General features: G+C 49.7%; 2 protein-coding genes across 7 annotated transcripts; both read left to right on the top strand.

The window, feature by feature from the left end:
* The first annotated feature begins 142 nt into the window (after positions 1-142).
* On the top strand, positions 143-9,491 carry CYB5RL (cytochrome b5 reductase like). 3 transcript variants are annotated; one of them, XM_072343600.1, is made up of 7 exons: positions 143-370; positions 620-768; positions 1,948-2,035; positions 5,152-5,256; positions 6,692-6,895; positions 8,524-8,908; positions 9,356-9,486. In XM_072343600.1, the coding sequence occupies exons 1-6, from the start codon at positions 200-202 to the stop codon at positions 8,725-8,727; spliced, it is 921 nt and encodes a 306-aa protein (XP_072199701.1). In that variant the 5' UTR covers positions 143-199; the 3' UTR covers positions 8,728-8,908; positions 9,356-9,486. The 3 variants fall into 3 exon arrangements, with proteins under 3 accessions (XP_072199701.1, XP_072199702.1, XP_072199703.1); XM_072343601.1 differs by having other exon boundaries at positions 168-370; positions 8,524-8,802; positions 9,356-9,491; XM_072343602.1 differs by lacking the exon at positions 5,152-5,256 and having other exon boundaries at positions 168-370; positions 8,524-8,802; positions 9,356-9,491.
* Positions 8,968-18,562, top strand: CDCP2 (CUB domain containing protein 2). Of its 4 annotated transcripts, none has more exons than XM_072343595.1 (7): positions 8,968-9,498; positions 12,606-12,720; positions 14,330-14,677; positions 14,759-15,097; positions 15,415-15,768; positions 17,086-17,264; positions 17,790-18,562. In XM_072343595.1, exons 1-7 carry the CDS (start codon positions 9,484-9,486, stop codon positions 18,102-18,104), a joined length of 1,665 nt encoding a protein of 554 aa, XP_072199696.1. In that variant the 5' UTR covers positions 8,968-9,483; the 3' UTR covers positions 18,105-18,562. The 4 variants fall into 4 exon arrangements, with proteins under 4 accessions (XP_072199696.1, XP_072199695.1, XP_072199699.1 ...); XM_072343594.1 differs by having other exon boundaries at positions 15,412-15,768; XM_072343598.1 differs by lacking the exon at positions 17,790-18,562 and adding an exon at positions 17,332-17,355 and having other exon boundaries at positions 15,412-15,768.
* The last annotated feature ends 1,929 nt before the right edge of the window (positions 18,563-20,491 follow it).

The following is a 20,491-nucleotide window of genomic DNA, read 5'->3' as shown; positions in this document are numbered from 1 at the left end:
AGGTCGATACAAGGCGCGGCGGCGGGGCGGGCGGCCTCGTGCTGGGACGGGGGGAGGGGACGGGGGGAGGGGGCGGGCGGGCGGGCGGCAGGGAGGGAGGGAGGGTGGCAGGGCCGCCTGCGGAGGGCGGCCGGGGCCCCTCGGGGCGCGCTGCTGACAGGGGGCCGCGCTGCTGACAGGGGGCCGCGCTCTGCGGGCGATGAGCGAGGAGGAGTGGCAGGCTCTGAAGCCCCGGGAGCCTTCCCCAGCGCAGTGCTGCGGCGGCGGCTGCCGGCCGTGCGTCTACGACGTGTACAACGAGGAGCTGGCGCGATGGGAGCGGGCCAGAGCAGCGCGAGACAAAAGCCTGCTCGGCGAGCAGCGCGGCGAGGTCAGCGCGGAGGTCGGCGCGGCTCCGTGCTGCCCGTAGGCCGCGTGTCGGTAACCGGAACGGGGCCGGGCGGCCGAGCTGCGCCGTGAGTGAGCGCCGAGCTGGCGGCTGTGCGGCCCTCCCGTCCCGTCCCTTCCGGAGCACTGAGGGTCCCCGGCGCTAAACGGGCACCCCGCGTTGCTTCCAAAGAGAAAGGAGTTAACAAAAGGCCTCACCTAACCGAGTGATTATTTATTGTTGTTCTTGCAGAGCAGTAGCTCAGAGCTCAGCCCAGATGCATTTACTGCATTCAACATAAGCTCGGTGCGGCAGCTAACAGAGGACACCTACCAGTACAGATTTGAATTACCAGCAAATGGCAGGCTGCGATTGGGTTTGGGACAACACCTCGTGTTAAGGTATTGTTCTCTGTGCCGCTTAAACAGCCCGCATTACGTAACCCCAGCTCCAGCTTTTTGTCCGTAGACAAAGCCTTCACACCAGGCAGATCATAATTCTATAGCTGTGCTGTAACGAAGTTGAAAGGCCCCGTGAGCTCGTTAGCTCTGCTAATTTTATGGCAAAAGCCATTGCAAAGGTCTTTTGTTTTTTTCTTTTCCTTCAGCTTTATCCTCGTGCCGGTGGGTCAGAACCAACTGGGTGTGATTTAAAAAGACACCAATAGGTTGCAGAAAGCAAGAGTCAAAGAAGAGGTGTTACAGTAAATGCCTTATGGCTGGGTGCTGCAGCAAAGACAATGAGCTGTGCTCAACTTGGAGTTCAGTGTTTTAGGCTCAGTGTCTCGGAGTAACTCAGCACACACGGTGTTACTTCTGTTGTCCGGGCATTTTCTAACTGATTTCTAGGAAAACAACCCTCCCGTGCAGTTAATGGCTCGCCAGAAAAGGGGCCACCTGGGAGAAGTTTCTCTCCCTGCCATCTGTGGTGATGGTTGCCAGAAAGCAGAAGTCATGTTATGATGCCATTGATCTGTATCTGTTGACGTTACTGGTGCGTTAACAGCTGATGTATACAGCTGGCTGCTTTCCCTCCAGCCCTCTCATGCAGTGCAGCAGAGGGGAAGGTTTGAGCGCTTGAGTCAGTTCCTGTAGTCAGTAGTGAAGAGCAGTGTGGGTATATTCTGTGGGAAGAGAAAGCTTGCAGGAAAATACAGCGAATATTGACAAGCGCTTGACTTAAGGCTGTACCCTGACTTTCATTATTTAATTGCCAGATACTGTCCAAGCACAAAAGGAAAGGTACGTCCTAGAACAAAAAGAATAGCACACAAGAGAGCATTTTGTCTCCCCTCTGCCGCTCTTTTCCCAAACCTCCTTCCAGGGATGCGTGCAAGAGCTGAATGTGGGATACAGCTGGGGCCACCACCAGGGAAACAATACATGCATTATCAGTTATGTTCCCTGTGGATTTTTACCTCTCTCAGGGGAGCCTTTTGCATCTGTGCACAGTCTGAGCCACTGGGAAGGGGCTCTGCTGCCTCCCTCGGTGTTGCCTGATCTCCCCAGTGAAAAGCAGAAGCGTTGGTAGTATCTGTCAATGGCACAAGTTACAGTGGTTTCCTATATTTCTTTCCTCAGAGGAGTGGTGAATGGTTTGGAGGTCCAACGAGCCTACACACCGATTAGCCCAGGGAATGCAGAAGGTTACTTTGAAGTTCTAATAAAAGTAAGTCAGTCTGTACAATGTATATTGGAGTCGGATGTGTTGGGAACTGTGTTTTCTTTTAGTAACCAAGCACGCCGTCAGCACTTCAGGGGAGGCTGTGTCAAATCCCTCATGGGCTGTTTCTCTGTTGTTTTGAAGCAGTTGTGCTTTGCTGCTTTTTTTTCTTCCTCCATGAAGCTGGAAGTGGAGGAAGGTGACACACAAACAAGTGCTTCACAGCACAATCCCTATTAAAAATTAGGGCCTCTCTGGAGCCTTGCAGTTGCCACCATGGGAAGGGATGCCCGCTCTGTGTCCCTGATTTCATTTTGCCTTTTCAGTCTGTTGAAGTCGCGCCCAGTAGCTGGTCCAGTGGAACCATTGGATTTTGGGAAGCCTTTGCCCAGCTGTTACTTTTCCCCCACTCGTTGTTTTGTGTTAAGGACACTCCTCATAAGAAGCTTTCATTCTGGTGCAAGGTCAGGGTGTGTGCAGTGACAGCCCCAGTTTGGATGAGCTGCTGGAGTTCAAAAGGATTGTTCCATAAGAACCTGGCTGGAAATCATTCTGAACATAGTCTGCAGGGCTCCTACAAATGCGTAATTAATCTGTGTGGAGAACACCAAAGTGAAGGCTTTTTCCCCAGTACTGCGTTTGTATGTCAGTAGTGATTCCTCAGGGCAGATGCAGGCTTTAGCATAGGTGTGAAGCACAGAATGCTGGGTGTCCTGGGTGGCTGCCAGGAAATGGCTGTTTGTTCTTTGCCAGTCTTTCGGAATGTCATATTCTGCAGGTCTTTTATGCACTGTATGTTCAAATGTTTGCTCTGTTCTTCAGGAATGTGTGTAGCTTGCATAAGATAACCTGTGGGAGGGTCATTCCACCATTCTTCTGGCAATTGGTGTGTGGTAGGGGAGAGAAATGTTGCATTTAAGTCGTATTAATAGGAGACATTCACGGGATGACTGTGAAATTTCATGTATACTTGCTTACTACTCACAGGTTTTGCATTTCAATAATAATAGTAATGATTGTAATGACACCTTTCCTTTATATAGAACCTTTCATCCCAAAGGGAGCTATAGTTACTCTCCGGCAGTGACAAAAGAGATTGGTAACACCCAGTGCAAAGCAGCCATTTTTATAACTCACTCTGTAGGTTGTGGTGTATTTCACACTATTCAAGCAATTTTGGGAAGCAGTATATTATTATTATTATTACTATGCAATCCAAGCACTGTTCAAACCCTTCTGTCTCCTGTTATTACAGCATTGCATTTGTGATACTACAGTTAAGAGTGAAGGAGTTGCCATTTAGGGAGCATAACCCTCTTTTTGAGTGATTTTATAATGTTAGGGTTTCTCTCCATGTAAAACTGAGCGTAGAAGTTTCCCCCCAGGAGATCATTATTTTTCCTTTCTATTTAGAAAAAATCATTTTAAACCCACTCAATTGCTTCTTACTTGGATTTTCAGAAATAATTTTGGTGAAGGAAGGAGTGCTTTAGTTACCATTACCATGGTCCATTGGGGATGGGTCATAAAGAGGGGTTGACTTTTCTCCTCTTGTCTCGGACTTCCATATGCAGGTAAAGAAAGTAGGGATCAAATACTGTTCCTTTGATGCAACACTCTGCATGAGATTCAGTACCTGCCCAGAGCCCTCTGAGCATAAAATGTTTCTGACAGCAATGCAGAGTCTGGATGTGTGCATGTGATACGCTTGCCTTCAATTTAACAAGCGGTGCTAATAGATCTTAGTACCTAGGATATCTTATTTAAATGAGCTTGTTATAAGGGAGGAGTATCTGTGCTCTCTGTTAGCTAACATCGCTTGCAAGCACAGACACACACACACACCCACTCTTGTCCTTAGCTTCTCTGTGGTTCAGCAGTTCCATTTGCCTGCAGTGCTGCTTGGTGGCCAGTCCAGGCACAAGGGTGTGGATCTGGGCTTTTGTCTAGTGCAGAAAATACTCCCAAATACTCTCAGTTATGTGGGCTGAAGGCTTGTATCACATTCCATCTTTTGACCTCTGGCTGTGTTGCTTTTCCTCAGGCTTATCAATGGCATCGCCTCTGTGCAAGACCAGTTGTCTGCCATAGCTGTTAGGCTTATCTGCTCCTGCAGGCTGGGCCAGCTGTTGTTCTCTGAGCAGATCCCATAGACGTTGACAGTTCTTTTGCATGTATTCTTTGTTGTCAACATCACGTCTTCATACAAGTAGGACATGTATATCCCAGTGGCACATTACATACAGCAGTAAGGCTGCTTGGATGGGAACCTTCAAGGCCAATATGGGTGGGACTCTGGGCAGCCTGATCTGGGGGGTGGCAGCCAGCCTGCAGCAGGGGTTGGGACTGGGTAGGCTTTAAGGTCCCCTCCAACCCAAACCATTCTATGAATCTCTTTTTGAACAAGCGCTCACCCTTTATTATCAGTCATAAGTGAGGTTAGCATTTCTATGAGCAAAAGCTGAAATAAGGTTGGTTGGGTTGGTTTTTTTTTTGTGCCCAGTGGAAAGTGAAGCATTTTCTGGGCTCATGTTTTCCTTCTGTGAAGCCCGAGTTAACGTATTTTTTTGAAAACATAAAGACATCCAGATGATCTGTACTGAAAACAGCTTTATAAATGAGAAGCCTCTCTTTGGGTCACTAGTTGTATCAACACAGCATTGGAAAGACTGAAACAAAGGAAGAGCTATGCAGTGTTTATGTAACTATCAGTACCCAGAGGGCATTTACAGATCCCACACCCCGAGGTTTGGAGAGTGCTTGAAGGCTCGGGCTGTGCTTTGCATTCAAGGCGCTCTTCTCCGCGTGCTTTGTAAGCAAGAACTTTGATAAGCTTTTTCCAGTTTTGGAAATTCAGACTGCATAGGAGCGGGTTGTGTTTACATTAGAGTCAAGCTGGAATGAATCCAGTATGATTTAAATTAAATGTCTTTGTTTTGGGTATAACTTTGAATTATTATTTTTTTCAAATAGAACGATCTTTCTTTCTTTTTAAATGCATGAAATGTTGTTTTTTGCCCCCTTCTTGTTTAAATGTAGATAACTTTATAATTGACTTTAAGCTGGGAAAGTTTCCAACAGAGTATAATTATTCTTTTCTTTTGTGCAATGTTTTTTATTAGTGCTATGAAGCTGGGCTAATGTCACAATACATAAAGACTTGGAAAGAAGGAGACACGGCCTTTTGGCGTGGGCCATTTGGAGGGTTCCCATATCGACCTAATAAGGTTGGTTTCCTAAGAGATGTAGGATGTTTCAGCTTCTGGCAGCTAGCTTTGTTTAATAATCCAAAGGGAAGACATCAATTTGATTACTGTTTTCATGATTATTTTAGGGAGTTCCTGGGTACTGTACAATGCTGCAGCATTAGCAGTCAGTTGGGGAAAGTACACCTTATTGAACTGCAGCATATGTAAGAGGGAAGAGGAGAAGGAGGTGGGTGGGAGACTGGAAAATTAGCGCGGCTCCTCGTTCATCACTTGCATGTGTTTAACAAAGGGAATTTATTCTGCCCCAGCAATGAGTGCGGATTGTTTTTTGCCTTGTTTGAGCAATGCTGCTATTTTGTGACTGAGCACGAGTGAAAAAGAGGTGTTGATCTTTTCCTCTCTTGGGTGTTCCCTGAGCTGCAGCAGCTCCAGTGAGGTGTCGCATCACCCAGACGCTCTGCAAATGTTGATTCCTGTCTACTGATATCAGGCTCTCTGCAAAGAAAGGCAGATCCAGTTTCAGGGGAAGGCTTCTCACGCACACTAATTTCGTTACTTAATTCTGACCTTTCAGACGAGAAGCAGAATTGAAACATAGGTCATTAAGATCCTAAAGCCTGCCTTTTTTTTTTTTTTCTTTAATTAATTTTAAATATCCAACTAAAGTAGGGCTGTAAAATCCCATTGGCCAAGCTCCATGTAGAGCAGTGATGTTCTGCTTCCTGGAATATCCTCCCTGCTGTGTTAGGCTACTGTTCACTTCTGTCCTTAAAAGCTTCCAGGTCATTTGGGACGAAGCACTGCAGCCCTGCCTGGAAGTGACTCATTCAGGGACTGGCTGGGTGATTCTTGTGCTGTGTGATTCTTGTGCATGTAGCTTGCAGAGTACATGAGCAATCTTTAGAACTTCTTGCTATAGAAAAACTGTCTCCATCATGGGCCTCCTTTGGTGCGGGTAAATGGGTGAACATCTCTGTGCTGCAGATGGGAAACACTGCAGGTGGGTGCTGCACTGGTAGGTCTTCAATAGAAGTGAGATAATGCACCGGGATGATGTGGGATCAAGGTGGAGAAGAAACCATTCCCTCCATTGCACCTTCAGGACTGTATTTTTGCAGCATCCAAAATAAACAGTGATCTTTTCCAGCAAGAAAACAACCAGCAATGGGTCAGCAATGCATACTGTTGAACCTAAAGTTAGGATAAATGCTTCTATTTGGATATAATCCAGTTTCATTAAGTTTGATATACAAATCCTGAAAGCGCTCTCCATAGTCCATGATGGGGTTTACAGGAGGACACATTTGAAGACCTGTATGTACCAGTTCACACTGTGATATATTTTCCTTTCTCTAGGGACCCTTTAGCAGTGTGGCAGTAAGGAGGAACAGGCAGTGAGCACCTTTGTTTCCAGCCATGATGGTTAATGCAGAACTCTCTGTTCCATTGTTAGCATGGAGAACTCCTCATGCTGGCTTCTGGCACTGGTCTTGCACCGATGCTTCCCATTCTCCAGTCCATAACAGATGATGAAGAGGATGAAACCTTCGTAACTCTTGTTGGCTGCTTTTGTACGTTCGAAAAAATTTATTTGAAACCTCTTCTCCGGGATCTGGCTCGATACTGGAACATCAGAATATTTTACATCCTCAGCCAGGTAAATAAACGAACGTGAAGTGTATTTGTGTGACTGTTCTGTTGTGCTGGATGAACCTTTTCTATCGGTCTGGTGCTAATTCTTTCCCAGCTACCAAGGCTGTTGTTGTTGATCCAGTTGCTGCTGTTCTTAGATCTGCTAAATATTTCTCATGTTTCATGCAGCCTGAAGAATTTCAGGGAAGCAGCCCCTCTCTGCTTGTCCCCCTTCAATCCCGTTGGCAGTTCTTCTGTCAGGAAGGACCCACTGATCCATATTCACTGTTGATCATTTCCCCTTCCACTTCACACAGTTGTTGCTGCACCTGAATGTTTGTGCCAAGAAAGATATTACTCTAGGAGCCTCCCAGCAAATAAACTACATCTCTTTTCCTAATGCCAGTGCCTTAGTCAGTCCTTCCCTTCCAGCTGTTGCTCATGGATACATCTCTCCTACTCTAGTACATTAGCACCAACTTCCCAGCAATCTTTTTTTCCCCAGTTGACCTATTTTTAAACTTGGTATAGTTGTGCCCCCCTCCGTCAAATGGTTTTCTGTGCCAAATCCATGGGATGAGGGCGTACCTCTCAGTGGTCTTATGTTTTGAGCGGTCTTTTTCGTTCTCATTTGGTCCCAAAGTTGCCTGTGTTCTGTGCAGATATGCTAGCTGAGAATTATTTCCTTCAGAAATGAGGATTCATTGCAGGGAAGATACAGAAAGAATTATTTATGCTAAGGGAATGAATCCCATTGCATTTTTAGCTTCTCAGATGAATCACTTTTTGTATCTTGTGGTGGATCTGCCTCATACATTATGTTCCACATATGGTCTTGGCAAGTTGAGGTTTGGGTATAGAGGAAAAGTACTTGTGCTTAGGCATCCCCGCAACTGCTCTGTAGGTGTGGGAACTGGTGATATAGCTTAGATGCTCTTCTCAGGACAAAGCTTTCTCAAGAGCCTGAGAAGCTCTTGAAATTCAACCCAGTGGAGGGCAGCAAGAAACCCATCTGACCCCTCTCTGACCCCTGTCAGCACAGCCTGCCCTACATACACATCTCTCCTCTCTTAACTGGTTTGTTGCACTGAGTGGTGCATCTTCCCTTTTAGGATTCTTTGTGTCTGTCCCAGTATTTTGCTCTGCTGCCTGTCACCGTAAGATCTAAACACCTTCTGCTTCTAATTAATAGCAGTAGGGGGTCCTATTAGATCTAATGTCATGGGATCTAACATTGCTCGTGGGATCAGAGCTGTGTCTGGAGCAGGGTTTTCTTCAGTTGCTTTGGCAAGGGAGATGGAACTGAAGGAGGCTTGGGGGAGTGGAAGAGGCAACAGGGAGGAATAAAATTGGGACTGAAGACTTGGGAATCGAAAAGGCACAGTGGGTAGAGGATCCCAAAGGAGGAAGTTCTGCAGTATTACTTGACGGTAGTTACACTCAGTTTTGTTTGGCTCAGTGGCCAGATCCAAGTGATAGGTAAGTATTTTATCTGGCCTTTGCAAAGGGAACACAGGTCTTGGGATGGATCACTGCTGTCCAGTTTGGAGTCTCAAGGGTGAAAAATATCCTGTGCAGTACTCTGAGGGGAAAAGGGTGATTGAGCTGTAAGCAATTGATTGTCCTTTTTACTGTCCTTTTTTGCCTTTTCAGGAAACCTCACTGGAAAACCTTCCTTGGAGCTATCAGGAGAACACGTACATTGGTCGCCTAAATGAAGACTTGATAAAGACAATAATAAGTTCCTGCCGAAGAAAGCCGTTTGTATTAATCTGTGGCTCTTCTGCGTTCACTGAAGATATGAACAGATATCTGAAAGCTGCTGGAATTGAAGAAGATTCCTGTTTTATCTTTTAGCAGAGTATTCTTGGGCAAAGGAACCTCAGGCCGAGGGAAGATGTTTGTCTGCTTTCTGTGTCCCCTACGTGTTATGTAAGAGTCCTGGTACACTAAATTGGAAGTTATTTTCAAATAAACAGATGTTTCTTTTTTATCACAGGATATTCACAGAGTGAAAGTGTCTGAGCACCTCGAGCATGTAAGAACAAGACATGAGGAGTAAAAGCTTCACTGGGCTTTGCTGGTGTACTGCCCCACAGGGCACAGCAGGGCACTCCAGCCCCTTCCTTTCAGTGCACAGTGCCTTCTGCCTTTGATCTGAGTTATCCTGTCTGTACTCTTTTACCTTCTTAGATCACAGTGTTTACTAGCTGTACCTGCATGTGTACCCTTTTGGCACACCCTTCTGTTTTGCTGTTCATTTCCTGTTCATCCCGTGTTGGGATTTCACAGGGTTTCCATGGCTGTGGCAGATGATGATGCATCATCACTCCTGTCTATTTTTTACCTGTTTGAAGTAATACCCCTTGCACATACCTTGAGAGCTGCTCAAAAGGATCAGCTCTGCTTCACGTTGGGAAGCTGTGTGGGTATCTGAGGGAGGTCCTGCAGGCAGCAACTGATTGCACTGTATCTGCTGTTTTAGCTTTGCCTTTGCTCTAGGAGTGACCTTGATGGTGAGATCAAGTGAAGGATGGGCTGATCTTCTTGACCACGTTTTTGACTCCTTCAGTGTTGCAGTGAGGCTCTGGTACCTATTGCTGGCTCATAGTAATGTGGGCATGTTTGGTAAGTAAATACACACTTAACTGTACCACTTGGGTGTGGGAGGGCTTTTGTTTTTCATGTGAGACTGGGATCTGTAACAGAGCTGGATCTAAGCTCAGGATATCCCTGTCCTCTTGCATGGCTCAGGGTCAGAGCTGTGAGCAGCCCAGGCCCTGCAGACACAGTCTGCAACAGTTGCCACTAAACCACAAGGAGTTCTTTGCAATTGCACAAAGGTGCATGTTTACAGTGTGTGACATGGTCTTAAATGGCATGGGTTCCCCTCACTACCATGAGCTTTGTCTCCAGTTACCAAATGCCTGGTCTCAGTCCAGTATAGATGCAGCTTTTAAGCTAACTTCATCAGATCAAGGGCTGTTCTGAGCCTAGAGTAGAGTTCTGGCCTTCACTGCAGGCGGGTGCAGTGATGTTGCTGATGTTAAGTCCAAGGCAAACTCAGTGCCTGTCCAAACTGCTTTAGCCACCATAACCCACACTGTAGTGGAGGTGCTTCTTTGCAGTGTGGGGCTGATAAAATAAAGAGCTGCCTTCTCTAGTTGCTCTCACTATTTTGTTCCTAGCTGGGAACACAGGAAGTATTTTCCTCTGATGTTGTGTACTCTGAAAACCTTATTTATGTTCCTCCTTATTTATGTTCCTCTTGCTTTAAGCATCCTGCCTTTTGGAGATGCTGCTAAAAACCCACAAAGCCTTTAGCAAAGGCCTGAGGTAAAAACTTCATGCTTGCTTTGGAAAAGCAACGCATTTCCAAGCAAAAGCTGGGACTGTTCCTTTAAGATCAACCCCAATATGTCTGGGTATTTCAGCACATATGGGCCACGATGGTTAAACCCTACCCAGCTGGTCCGGCCATTCTGCTGCGAAGCCTCCTGTCTTTGTTCGTGGCTAAAAGGGAGGGTGGTGAGAGACAGAGCAAGCTGTGAGTGCTGCGGGTTGCAATCCTGCAAAGGCAGCCTGCAGGGCAACGGGAGGAGACGACATGCAGCCGACAGCCCGGTTTGCTGTGCCGGAGGGGATGGGGGCTGTGAGAAATTCTCCATAGGGGAGACCGCGTCCTTGGCGCAATGAACTCAAAGGGGCCTTTAAACAGCCCTTGGCGCTTCGTTCTGCTTTTTCTGCCCTTCTTTCCCTTCCTCCCCTCCTCCTCTTTCCGCCTCCCCCCGCCCTTATGTCATTTTTCATGCTGGATGTTGTGCCACGGGTCCCTCTTCCTGGCCCATGGGGACAGCCCATTGCATAGGGCGCTGCTGGGCAGCAGTGGGATGGAGGGCTCTGCGAGGTCCCTCTGCACCCCAGGGAGAAGGCAGGCTGCTGTCTGTCCTGTGGGGTGCTGGGTTGATTTGGCCACCCCAGTAAGGGTCACAGGGACACTGAGCCCCCCTGCAGTGCTGTGCTGGGGAGAGGAGCTTTGCTTCCTTTCTTCCTCATGGGCAGCCTAAATACTTTCTTAATTTCATCTCATTATTCCCTGACTAAATAATTCCTCTTCCTCCTGAGGGACCGGGTTTAAAACTTTGATCTCCTCTTGCCGGCTCGTGGTCCTGAGCACATCCTTTCTGTTTAAATGGATCAAATGCCTTTTTGACTCAAGATTTACAGGTCTGCCCACCGAGGAGTTGAGGGAGCCCTGATATAGCAGCCTCAAAAAAAAACACCCCATGGTTTCTCCAGCCTGAGCCACAGCACTCAGGTTGACCCAGAGCCGCTTGTGAAGGGCTGCCTGGCTTCTCATCAGCATTACTGCTGTCCTCATCCTCCCCCTGTCCCCTCTGCTCTGCTGACGGATGGTGTTGCTGGGCTCTGGCCCAGACAGGGAATTGCCATCCCCAGGTCAGAAGCGGGTGAATGTGCCTGAGGCTGATGGATGCTTTTCCCCAGGCTGGGGTCACAGCTGGTGTGCTGCACAGCCCTGGCCCCCTTGTGCTCCCCATCTCCCAGGGGTACAGCTGACACGGAGCGCAGCTGGAGGGATGGAGATGAGCAGCCATGTAGGTGTCAGTGTGCTGAGGATGATGGTGGAGGAAGGCTGGCTGGTGTTACTGTGCTGGATGAGCTGTGCAGCTTCTTGGTGGATCTGTGGGCTTCCTGGGGAAGGAAAACTGCCCTGGCTGGGGTCTGGGTCCTGATGACATCTCGGTATGGTGTGGTGACTGATCCTGTCCATCCCAGCTTATATGGCACCAGCTAATTGAGCTCCATGGAGGTGGACATGCCATCAATGGGATGCGTGTCTGGTGCCAACCAGCTCTGCATGGCTCCAGTGAGGTCGGGCAGGGGCAGAGAGCCCAGCCAAACATTATTGTTACTACCCATATGTAAATACAGGCACTTAATGACCTTGGCATGGAGTGTTTCCTGGGAATTAATGGCCAGTTGGCGTTAATGGTCCTTAGCAGCACCTCGGGCCATCGGCTCCTCCCAGCCCATCATTAATCCACAGGAAATGTCTCAGGCATCGATCCTCATTGTTTAATTAATAAATGCAACTCATCCCCCTGGCTGAGATTTAGAGACACTGGCTGCTTCTTTCCCCCCTGCCTGGAAGGTGCCTTTTTCAAGCAGTGGTCTCTCCTACGCCTGGCTTTATTTTGCCAGGTCTCTGTGGCTATGTGCAGTATGGGCTGTGAAGGCACTGTGCTGTTGGGCAGGCAGAAAGAAGCCCAATGCTAGGACGCTGCTGATGTCTCCAGCTTTTATCAACAGTTGGCTTGTGCTGCAGTATAAATCACGTTAATTCCTGAGGTACTTTTCCGTGGTGAGCCTGAAATTCCCATTTTGGTTTGCTGTCTTGCCTGGCAAACTAAATTATTTTCATAGCCCCTTAAGGGCATATTGTCAGCCCAGACTTACTGCCATTATACACCATATCTGAAGCATTAATATCTCTTCTAAATATAGTGTATTGACAAGGTATCTGCTATAGTGTAAATCCTTGGGACATTTGATCCAGATCATTAAAACCGAGTGAAGGAAGGGAGGAATAGATCAAGTTACCTTGCTGCTCTTAATTCAAACAAGGGATGAATTATTCATTCCACTATTAATTCTGCAGCCCTCCTGCTTTTTATTTATTTCTCCCCGTATTTATTTTTTCCCCTCTCGGACAGACAGCTCTGGAGAGATGCTCGGGTGGTGGTGACAGCAGGATGGGGCACAGGGCCATGAGCCTCATGCTGGTTCTGACCCTGCTCTGCGTGGTGCTCGGGGTGGCCCCAAGTGAAGGTAAGGTTCTGTGCATAGCGGGGGTTGGGGGTGGCTCAGCAGCGTTGGGTGTGCAGGTAGGAGGGGTGGTGAGTCCTGGGTCATGCTTATTTTAGGTGGTAGGTAGGCATTGTCTTGTTATAGGCACTTTGCTGAAGGGATTGTTAACTTCTGGAGTTCTACATACATGCATACTGGTGTGCATGTATGTGTATGTGTATATGTTTGTACACATGTGCAGCTTGCAGTGTGTGCAACAGAACTCACATGTTATCTGCACAGTGTGACCCCTGACACCAGCCGTAGCACTCTGTGGCATTGAGGTGGGACGGCTCAGCCAGTTGTTTCAGCCAACTGGCAATACCCCTCCCCAAAACACAGAGCAGCCCAGGCACCCCGTCCTCAGTGACCCGCCCCTCCTGCAGGATTCCCTCTTGAATGTGAATTCCAATAACATCAGGCTTTTAGCACAGTCCTGTATGGCTTGATTGCCTATTGCTGGTAATTAGCAAGGCACAGAGATCCACCAGCATTGCTGCTTGTGCACACGTGCACACCAGATCTGTTCACAGTGCAGCACTGTGAGCATCTACTGCTCCCTCCCTTGACAGGTCACCACACTGGCAAACATGATGAACAGCAGCGTGCAATAGCCAAGTATTGATTTGCACGTGCTTGGCCCAGATTGATGGCAGTGAGCATGCAGCCATGTTTGGGAACCAGCATGCATTCCCCATAGGCGACACAGGGCCTGCTCCCTTCCCAGGTGTGATGTCTGTGCCCACTGTGCAGCATATGCACCCAGCCCTGACTCCCTCCCTGCTGTATTTCATTGTAGCCGTGTCTCAGTATAAAGATTTCATTAAAAAATCAATCCCTACATGCACAACTCATTGTGAAGCACATCGAACCCTTCATTCCTATATCTCCTAGCCTGAGTTCACCGATACCACCTTTGTATGCAGGGAGTGTTTTGAGCAGGTGTCAAAAAGCTGAAGGGATGGGCAGCCTATGGGCTAACCCTACATTTAACATCTCTCTGTAGAGCCCCTGTAATCAGGGAGCTGAGGAGCACCTCCTGTCCAGAGGCTCTATGGGGCAGGATGCTGCAGCTGTCCCCAGCACAGGACTGGGGATGGGGTTGCCTTAGCTATGCTGCCTTGTCTGCAGGCTCTGGATTTTTCCCCCAGTGCTTCTGGGAAAAGGAGAGTATGTTCCTGGCTGAGAACCAGCCAGGGTGTAACCACCGCTCTCTTCAAACTTGCTCTTTACTTTCTTTTTCCCAGCAAGAAATAGATACTGATGCTGAGCTGTCGGTGGACCAGCAGGGCAAGCTATGGAAATGGTCAAGTGTGGGAGCCCATCACTCAACAGGGTGCTGGGGGGTGGAGGAGGAAATTACACAGAGGGAAAAAAGGCAGTGGGGAGGAGACGTGTACTGCAGGTCTCCCTGAACACCTCTTTAGGTCTGGGTGGTATTTTGGCAGCGCTGGTGTTAGGATGGAGCTGTGGTGGGATGGAGCTGGTGCTGTGCACCTCATCTTGTCCAGTCCCACTGCCCACCATTTTTTAGGCATCTCCTGGAAGGGGTTCATCACGTCTGCCTCCCACCCCTCTTTCCTGTCATCAGGCATCAAATGTGGTGGGGTGCTCTCAGCACCCTCTGGCAACTTCTCCAGCCCCAATTTCCCGGGGCCGTACCCCTATGAGACAGAATGCACCTGGCTGATCGTGGTGGCCGAAGGCTCCTCCGTCCTGCTCTCCTTCAGCCACTTTGAGCTGGAGTACCACGCCGCCTGCGCTTACGACTATCTCCAAGTCTACAACGGGGCATCCCGGGACCAGGGCAACCTTCTGGGCACCTTCTGTGGCCGCAGTGCCCCACCACCTTTTGCTTCTGCCTGGCACGTCATGGCTGTGGTCTTCCGCTCCGACCGGCACGTGGCCAAGCGTGGCTTTGCCGCCACCTACCACAAAGGTAGTGGGGGGGGAAGTGGCTGTGAGAGTGTCCATCCGTGCCCATCCACTCACTGACCTCAATGGCTGTACCTCCCTGCAGATGCCTGTGGTGGGCAACTGATGGGGCTGTCTGGGGAGATCACCAGCCCGCGGTACCCCGAGAGCTACCCCAATGACGCAGAATGCCGCTGGAGCATCAGGGCGACCGATGGCCCCCTCACTCTGATCTTTGCTGACTTCCAAGTAGAGGGCGGCCAAGGCTGTGGCTTTGACTACGTGGCCCTTTTCGATGGCCCCACCGCTGCTGCCCCCCATCTGGGTCGATACTGCGGTAGCTCCCACCCACCCCGCATCATCTCCTCCACCCGACATCTCTTCATCCTCTTCAAATCAGACTTCAACATTGTGGGCAGGGGCTTCAAGGCCCATTTCTACTCAGGTACGGGGTTTGGGGAATGGTGGGAAGGGTGTGGGGATGGAGTGTTGCTCTCAGACATAGAGTGGTTCGTTGCAGAGCCAGGAATTGGACTCTGTGATCTTTGTGGATCCCTTCCAACTTGAGATGTTCCATGCCCATGGCTTTGGCTCCCTCAGCTGCTGCCGTTCCCTAAAACTTCTGGGTGAACATTGGGTAGGCACTAAGTAGCAGTGAGACGGAGGGCAGAACAGGCATTAGCAACAAAACTGATGAGCACTCATCAGCTGGCAGACTTCACTTATCCTTTCCTCCCCCCTCTCTGCTTTTCCCCCAAGCAGGTGAGTGCCAGGAAGTCTACACCACCATCAAAGGAAATTTCTCCAGCCCTCAATACCCCAACTTCTACCCCAACAACCTCCAGTGTCAGTGGAGCATCCAGCTGCCCCCAGGTTATCGAATCAAAGTCTTCTTCTTGGACCTGGAGCTGGAAGCTCGGAGCAGCCTGACTGGTGGCTGTGACTACGACCGCCTGGATGCCTTTGATGGTGGAGCTGAGAATGCCTCCCTGCTGGGGACATGGTGTGGGAGGGAGAGCCCGGTGCCTGTCACCTCCCGCAGCCACCAGCTGCTGCTGGTGCTCCACACGGATCGCAGCACGGCCAAGCGGGGCTTCTCCCTTGCCTACGTCGGAGGTAAGTGTCCATTCATCCCAGTGAGTCTAAGAGCTGTGGGATTTTTCATTGAATCATAGAATGGTTTGAGTTGGAAGGGATCATCTAGTCTAACTCTCCTGCAATGAGTGGGGACAAAGGGATGAAAGTCTGAGCAGAGGTGGCCAGGCATTTGGGTACCCTCTCGTGCATCAAAACCACTTTCCATAACTCAGCTATTTTGTGTTGGTGCCATCACACCTCGGTGCCACGTTTGCTGTATTTCAAGATAATTGCATCTGAGCTGACCCGTGCATTGGGCATGATTCATGCCTGCACTCAGCACAGGACGAGCCTAGGGTTGGTCCATAGAACACAGGAGCAGCTACAGCATCTGTGTGCAGCCCAGCCCAGCCCCCTGCCTGCAGAGCTGCTGGTACAGCAGCACTGGAGCTGCAGCAGCTGAGCTGGGTGCAGGAGCTTTAATCCCTCAGCAGCAGAATCATACGTCATATGGAGGGATTTTGGAGTGTATAGCTGTGGCAGTGAGAGGGGATGGAGCTATGTCCTAAGCCTTCACAGGCTGGGGAGGGATAAGGTTTGTACCACGCACCCAGTAAGCTGTGTGTCGTTCCCAGGTCCACAGAAACATGAGACAGGGGCATTTCAGTTTCCATAACCCTTCATTCCTTTGGATATTTTCCTTTTGTCTGGGCCCACGAGGTGACTTGGGCGGGGTGTGTGTGTGATTTACGGCCATTGGAATGAGAGTCTTCATGCAAGGAGAGAGGATCCATTTTCTCCTCCTCTTCTTCTTCATCTAATGCACTTTAGTTATTTGGTAAATCTTCTAATGGTTTTTATAATGCACTAAGTGTAGCAAAGTGACACTGTTTTTTCATATTGATTTTATTGCATCTTACCAGTTTCATAAGGCTGAGATTCAGAGGGAGTTGGAATAATTCAATAATTCATTACTGCCCAAGTGCTTGGTTTGAGCTCAGCGAGGATGAATTTTAAAGGAGAGGGGCATTTTTTTTTTCCTCCCTGATTCTTTCCTGTATCCATTGCTTTCTGTTCAAAGTGATGAGGTTTGTCCAGTGCCCGGGAGCCCACAGTGCACAGACCCAGTGCAAGGCAGGGCTAAACCACTGCTGTATCAAATAACTCTTTTTTCCCCCTGAAAACACATCTTGTCACATCAGTCCCCAAGCCGTGGCTATGGCACGATGCATAACAGCCACGAGGCTGGAGCCCTTACTGTCCTGACCTCCAGCAGCTGCGTGTGTCGTGAGGACAGCAAGCACAAAAAATGGCAGTGGTGACAGCTCGCCTGTGTCTCATTTTTGGTCCTGACAGTCGTGCCCATGAACATCAGCTGCACACGGACAGACTTCCACATCCAGATCCCTGTGCAAGCCCTGGCCCAGCTGCAGAGGAACAATGTGTACTTGGGGATGCCCTCCTGCGTGGCTCAAGTGGTCGGTTTGCACTTCAGGATACACACCCGGTTCGACACGTGCGGCACTGAGTCCCAGGTAAGGGTTTGGCAAACCTTCCTGCAAAGCAAGGTGGGCAGTTGGCTGACCTCCTCTCCTCCTACAGCTCCCTGAAAGGTGATTATAGCGAGCTGGGGTCAGTCTCTTCTCCCAAGTAACTGCTCTTAGGATGAGAGGTGATGACCTCAAGTTGTACTGGGGGCAGGGATCAGGTTGGATATTGGGAAAAAATTCTCAGCAAGAGCCGTGATGCACTGGCCCAGGCTGCCCAGGGAGTGGTGGAGTCACCATGCCATGCCACATCACTGATGTGGCACTGAGGGATGTAGTTGGTGGGGAGGGATTGGGGTTGGACTGGGTGATCTTAGAGGTCTTTTCCAACCTTAATGCTTCTGTGATTCCACGACCTTGTGTTGGTCACACCAGCTGTGCAGAGGAGTTGCTGGCCTCTCTCCCATCCTCCCAGTAGATGCTGGGCTGCTTTGATGTCAGCTGGATGCTCAGAGCTGTCTCCACGAACCTGTGGAGTTGAGCCCTGAAGGAGCCTCAAGCCTTGTCTTGCAGAGACGAAACAACACGTCCATCATTGTCAGCACGCTCTACATCGACTTCTCAACGGCTGACCAGGAGGACATCCACCGGTACGAGGTGCAATGTGAGCCCAAGAGGAAGGAAGCCTCCGTGTCCCTCCTTGCTGGCCTTGACCCGCACAGGCTGAGCCAGGCAGAAAACATGGTGGATGTGCAGCAGAGGGGAGCAGGAGCGATGGATGCCCACGAAACCAAGAGCCAGGACACCAGTGACATCGTCTTCATCAGCATCTGCATTTTGGCTGGGCTGCTCATGGTCATTGCTGTGGTTGGGCTCGTGCTGCTGTAGCAAACTCAGGTTGGAAATGTGGCCCCCAAAACCACCCTTGCCCCAAGTTTAGTGCTAACACAGCTGCTGAAATGGAGATAGTGAAACAAAGCCTGAGCCCAACCTCCACCTCATCCCCACGCCTGAGATCTGGGCAGCAGGCAGCCGTTTTCCTTCCCATCAGTTTTCCTCTGTCTCTCAATCTGTCCATTTGGCTCAGGAATGCAATTCTTATGCTCCGTAACTATTCCCACACCTGCTTCAATTTGTTTTCCCTCTGGTGCCTCTACTTTCGGGAAAGTAACACTGTTTGCTGATGGCTGGAAGTAATCCTGTCAACTGCTGAATTCCTGAGCATAGCAACTACCCCCAAATATAGCAGCATTTGTAACAAACCTTCTCCATGTTCCCCATCTGGACTGGTGTGGGTGCCTTGGATCCGTACTGCAGACATCAGCATCTCCCCTCGGTGTGCTGTGATAGGTGCAGCACGTGTGGGTGCTTCTGGGTGGTGTTTCTGGATGCCTGCACACCATATCCTAAAGGATCATTAGGGCTGGAAAAAGCCTCTGAGATGCCCAAGCCCAATCTACACCACCATACCCACTGCCCACATCCCTCAGTGCCATATGCCTGTCCATAGGATGCTGCAGGTCACCATGCAGTGCCTCCCAGGCTGGACAAAAGCCCCATGTAGCTGCCCTGGGTGCTGGGCTTTCTGTCACCCTCCTGGCCTTGGGCAGCCTTTCCCATCAATGGGGCTCTGTGCACGCTGTGCTCACAGAGCTGTGAGTGTGATGGTGATGCTGGGGGTTTGCTCATTGCTGCAACAAGTGATGCAGTGCAACACATGAGCTATACAGAGAGCTAACAGAGAGGGCCAGGAGGAGAAAGGAGAGATGTAATTGAGGGCTGGAGCTGCATTGCTCTGGTAAGTTAATGTTAGTAAGAATGTTGTTTTTATCTCTTCACTGAGTGAGGAGTGAGGCTCTGGCACTACTGTCCAGAGTAAAGTGCATGTCCCATGTGTCATATTTAGTACTGAGCTTCATCCCTCAGTGATGGTGGGTGCAGACCCTACTCAGAGGCCATGAAGTCCAGCTCTGAACCTGCTTTAAATCTTTATATTATTTTTCTTCTCTTTCAAAGAACGCCTGGAGAGAGGCGGCTCTGCCTCTCTAATCTGTGCTTCCTGCACACCCAGCAGCCCACTGCCACCCCTTTACCACCCTGCAGGTACCTGATGGAGCACAGCTGAGCAGGCAGCAGCCACCAGCCCCGCCAGCTGGGGAAGCATAATGGATCCAGCATATGGGTGATTAAAAATGCAGGGACAGCGTTTATGGGGAGCTGTTGTTTCCCAGCTTGTTTTAAGCAGCCATCTCTCCCATTTCCCAGCTCAGAGGACAGTGAGGTCATCCTCCCCATACTCCTGGGGTTTGGGTGTGCAGAGATGAAACGGGGCACTTAGGGAACGTGGGAAGCTGCTATGTTCAAAGGATGGCATTGCCTTAAGGGTCGCTCCAAATCTGTGCTGCCCGCAGCCCTATCTGAGCATCTCCTGGGCTCTGGCTGTGGGAGGAGCTCTCTTCCAAAGCCAGCACTGTGGTGGGTTTGGGGGGGTCTGGGTTTGAGGCATCCTCTCCCCTCCCTCCATTGGTGTCACAATGTGAAATTCCAACTGCCCTGCTGTTTGGGCAGGCTGTGCTGTGGGAAGAGCGCCTGTCCATGATAGGGGCACCTTTTATAGGGAGATAACTGCTTGGTGTATAATAATATATAATTAGCAAGGATTATCCTGTAATCTAGTCTAATTGACAGGGACCGTAGATGTTGTTGCTCAGTGGACTGCCAGCAGAAGAGTTTAGAGCAGTGCTAATTGCAGCATAACCCTGGCACGCTCTTCCCCTGGTTACATCCCTTAGGATGCTGGAGCTCCTCTGTGCCTCAGTTTCCCCTGAAGCCTGGTGATGAGTGTTCTGGGTCCTCGCAGCTCCTTTTTGGTTCCATAAGCCAAGCACTGGGTCTGCCACCCTGGCATTACTGCAGAGGGAGGTGGGTGCAGCACTGGGACTGTGATTCTGCAGCCCCCAGAAGCAGCTGGGGGCTGTGAGAGGGTATCTGGGGCTGCTCCTCATCTCAGCATTGCTTCTTCCAGGGCCAGCCCAGCAAAGCCTTCAGATTACAGCGAGAGAGATCTAAAAGTTTGGGTTCTTTGTGAAGAAACCTTTGAAGAGCCTCTTAAAAGAACAAGCAACACTGAGGAGCTACTCTTTCTTTTTCAGGAAGGACAGGAAGGGTTTCACCCGCTCCCTTCTTCTTTCGCCCCAGCAATTTGCAGCGCTGTGAAGCTTTCCTTCACGGCTGCCTCCCAAACCACAGTGGGTTTGTTCTTCAGAAGTCCTTAA

Source organism: Excalfactoria chinensis, chromosome 8 (assembly GCF_039878825.1).
Source record: "Excalfactoria chinensis isolate bCotChi1 chromosome 8, bCotChi1.hap2, whole genome shotgun sequence".
Lineage (NCBI taxonomy): Eukaryota > Metazoa > Chordata > Aves > Galliformes > Phasianidae > Excalfactoria > Excalfactoria chinensis.
Note: the sequence above shows the minus strand (reverse complement) of the source record. Positions and strands in the feature narration are given on the sequence as shown.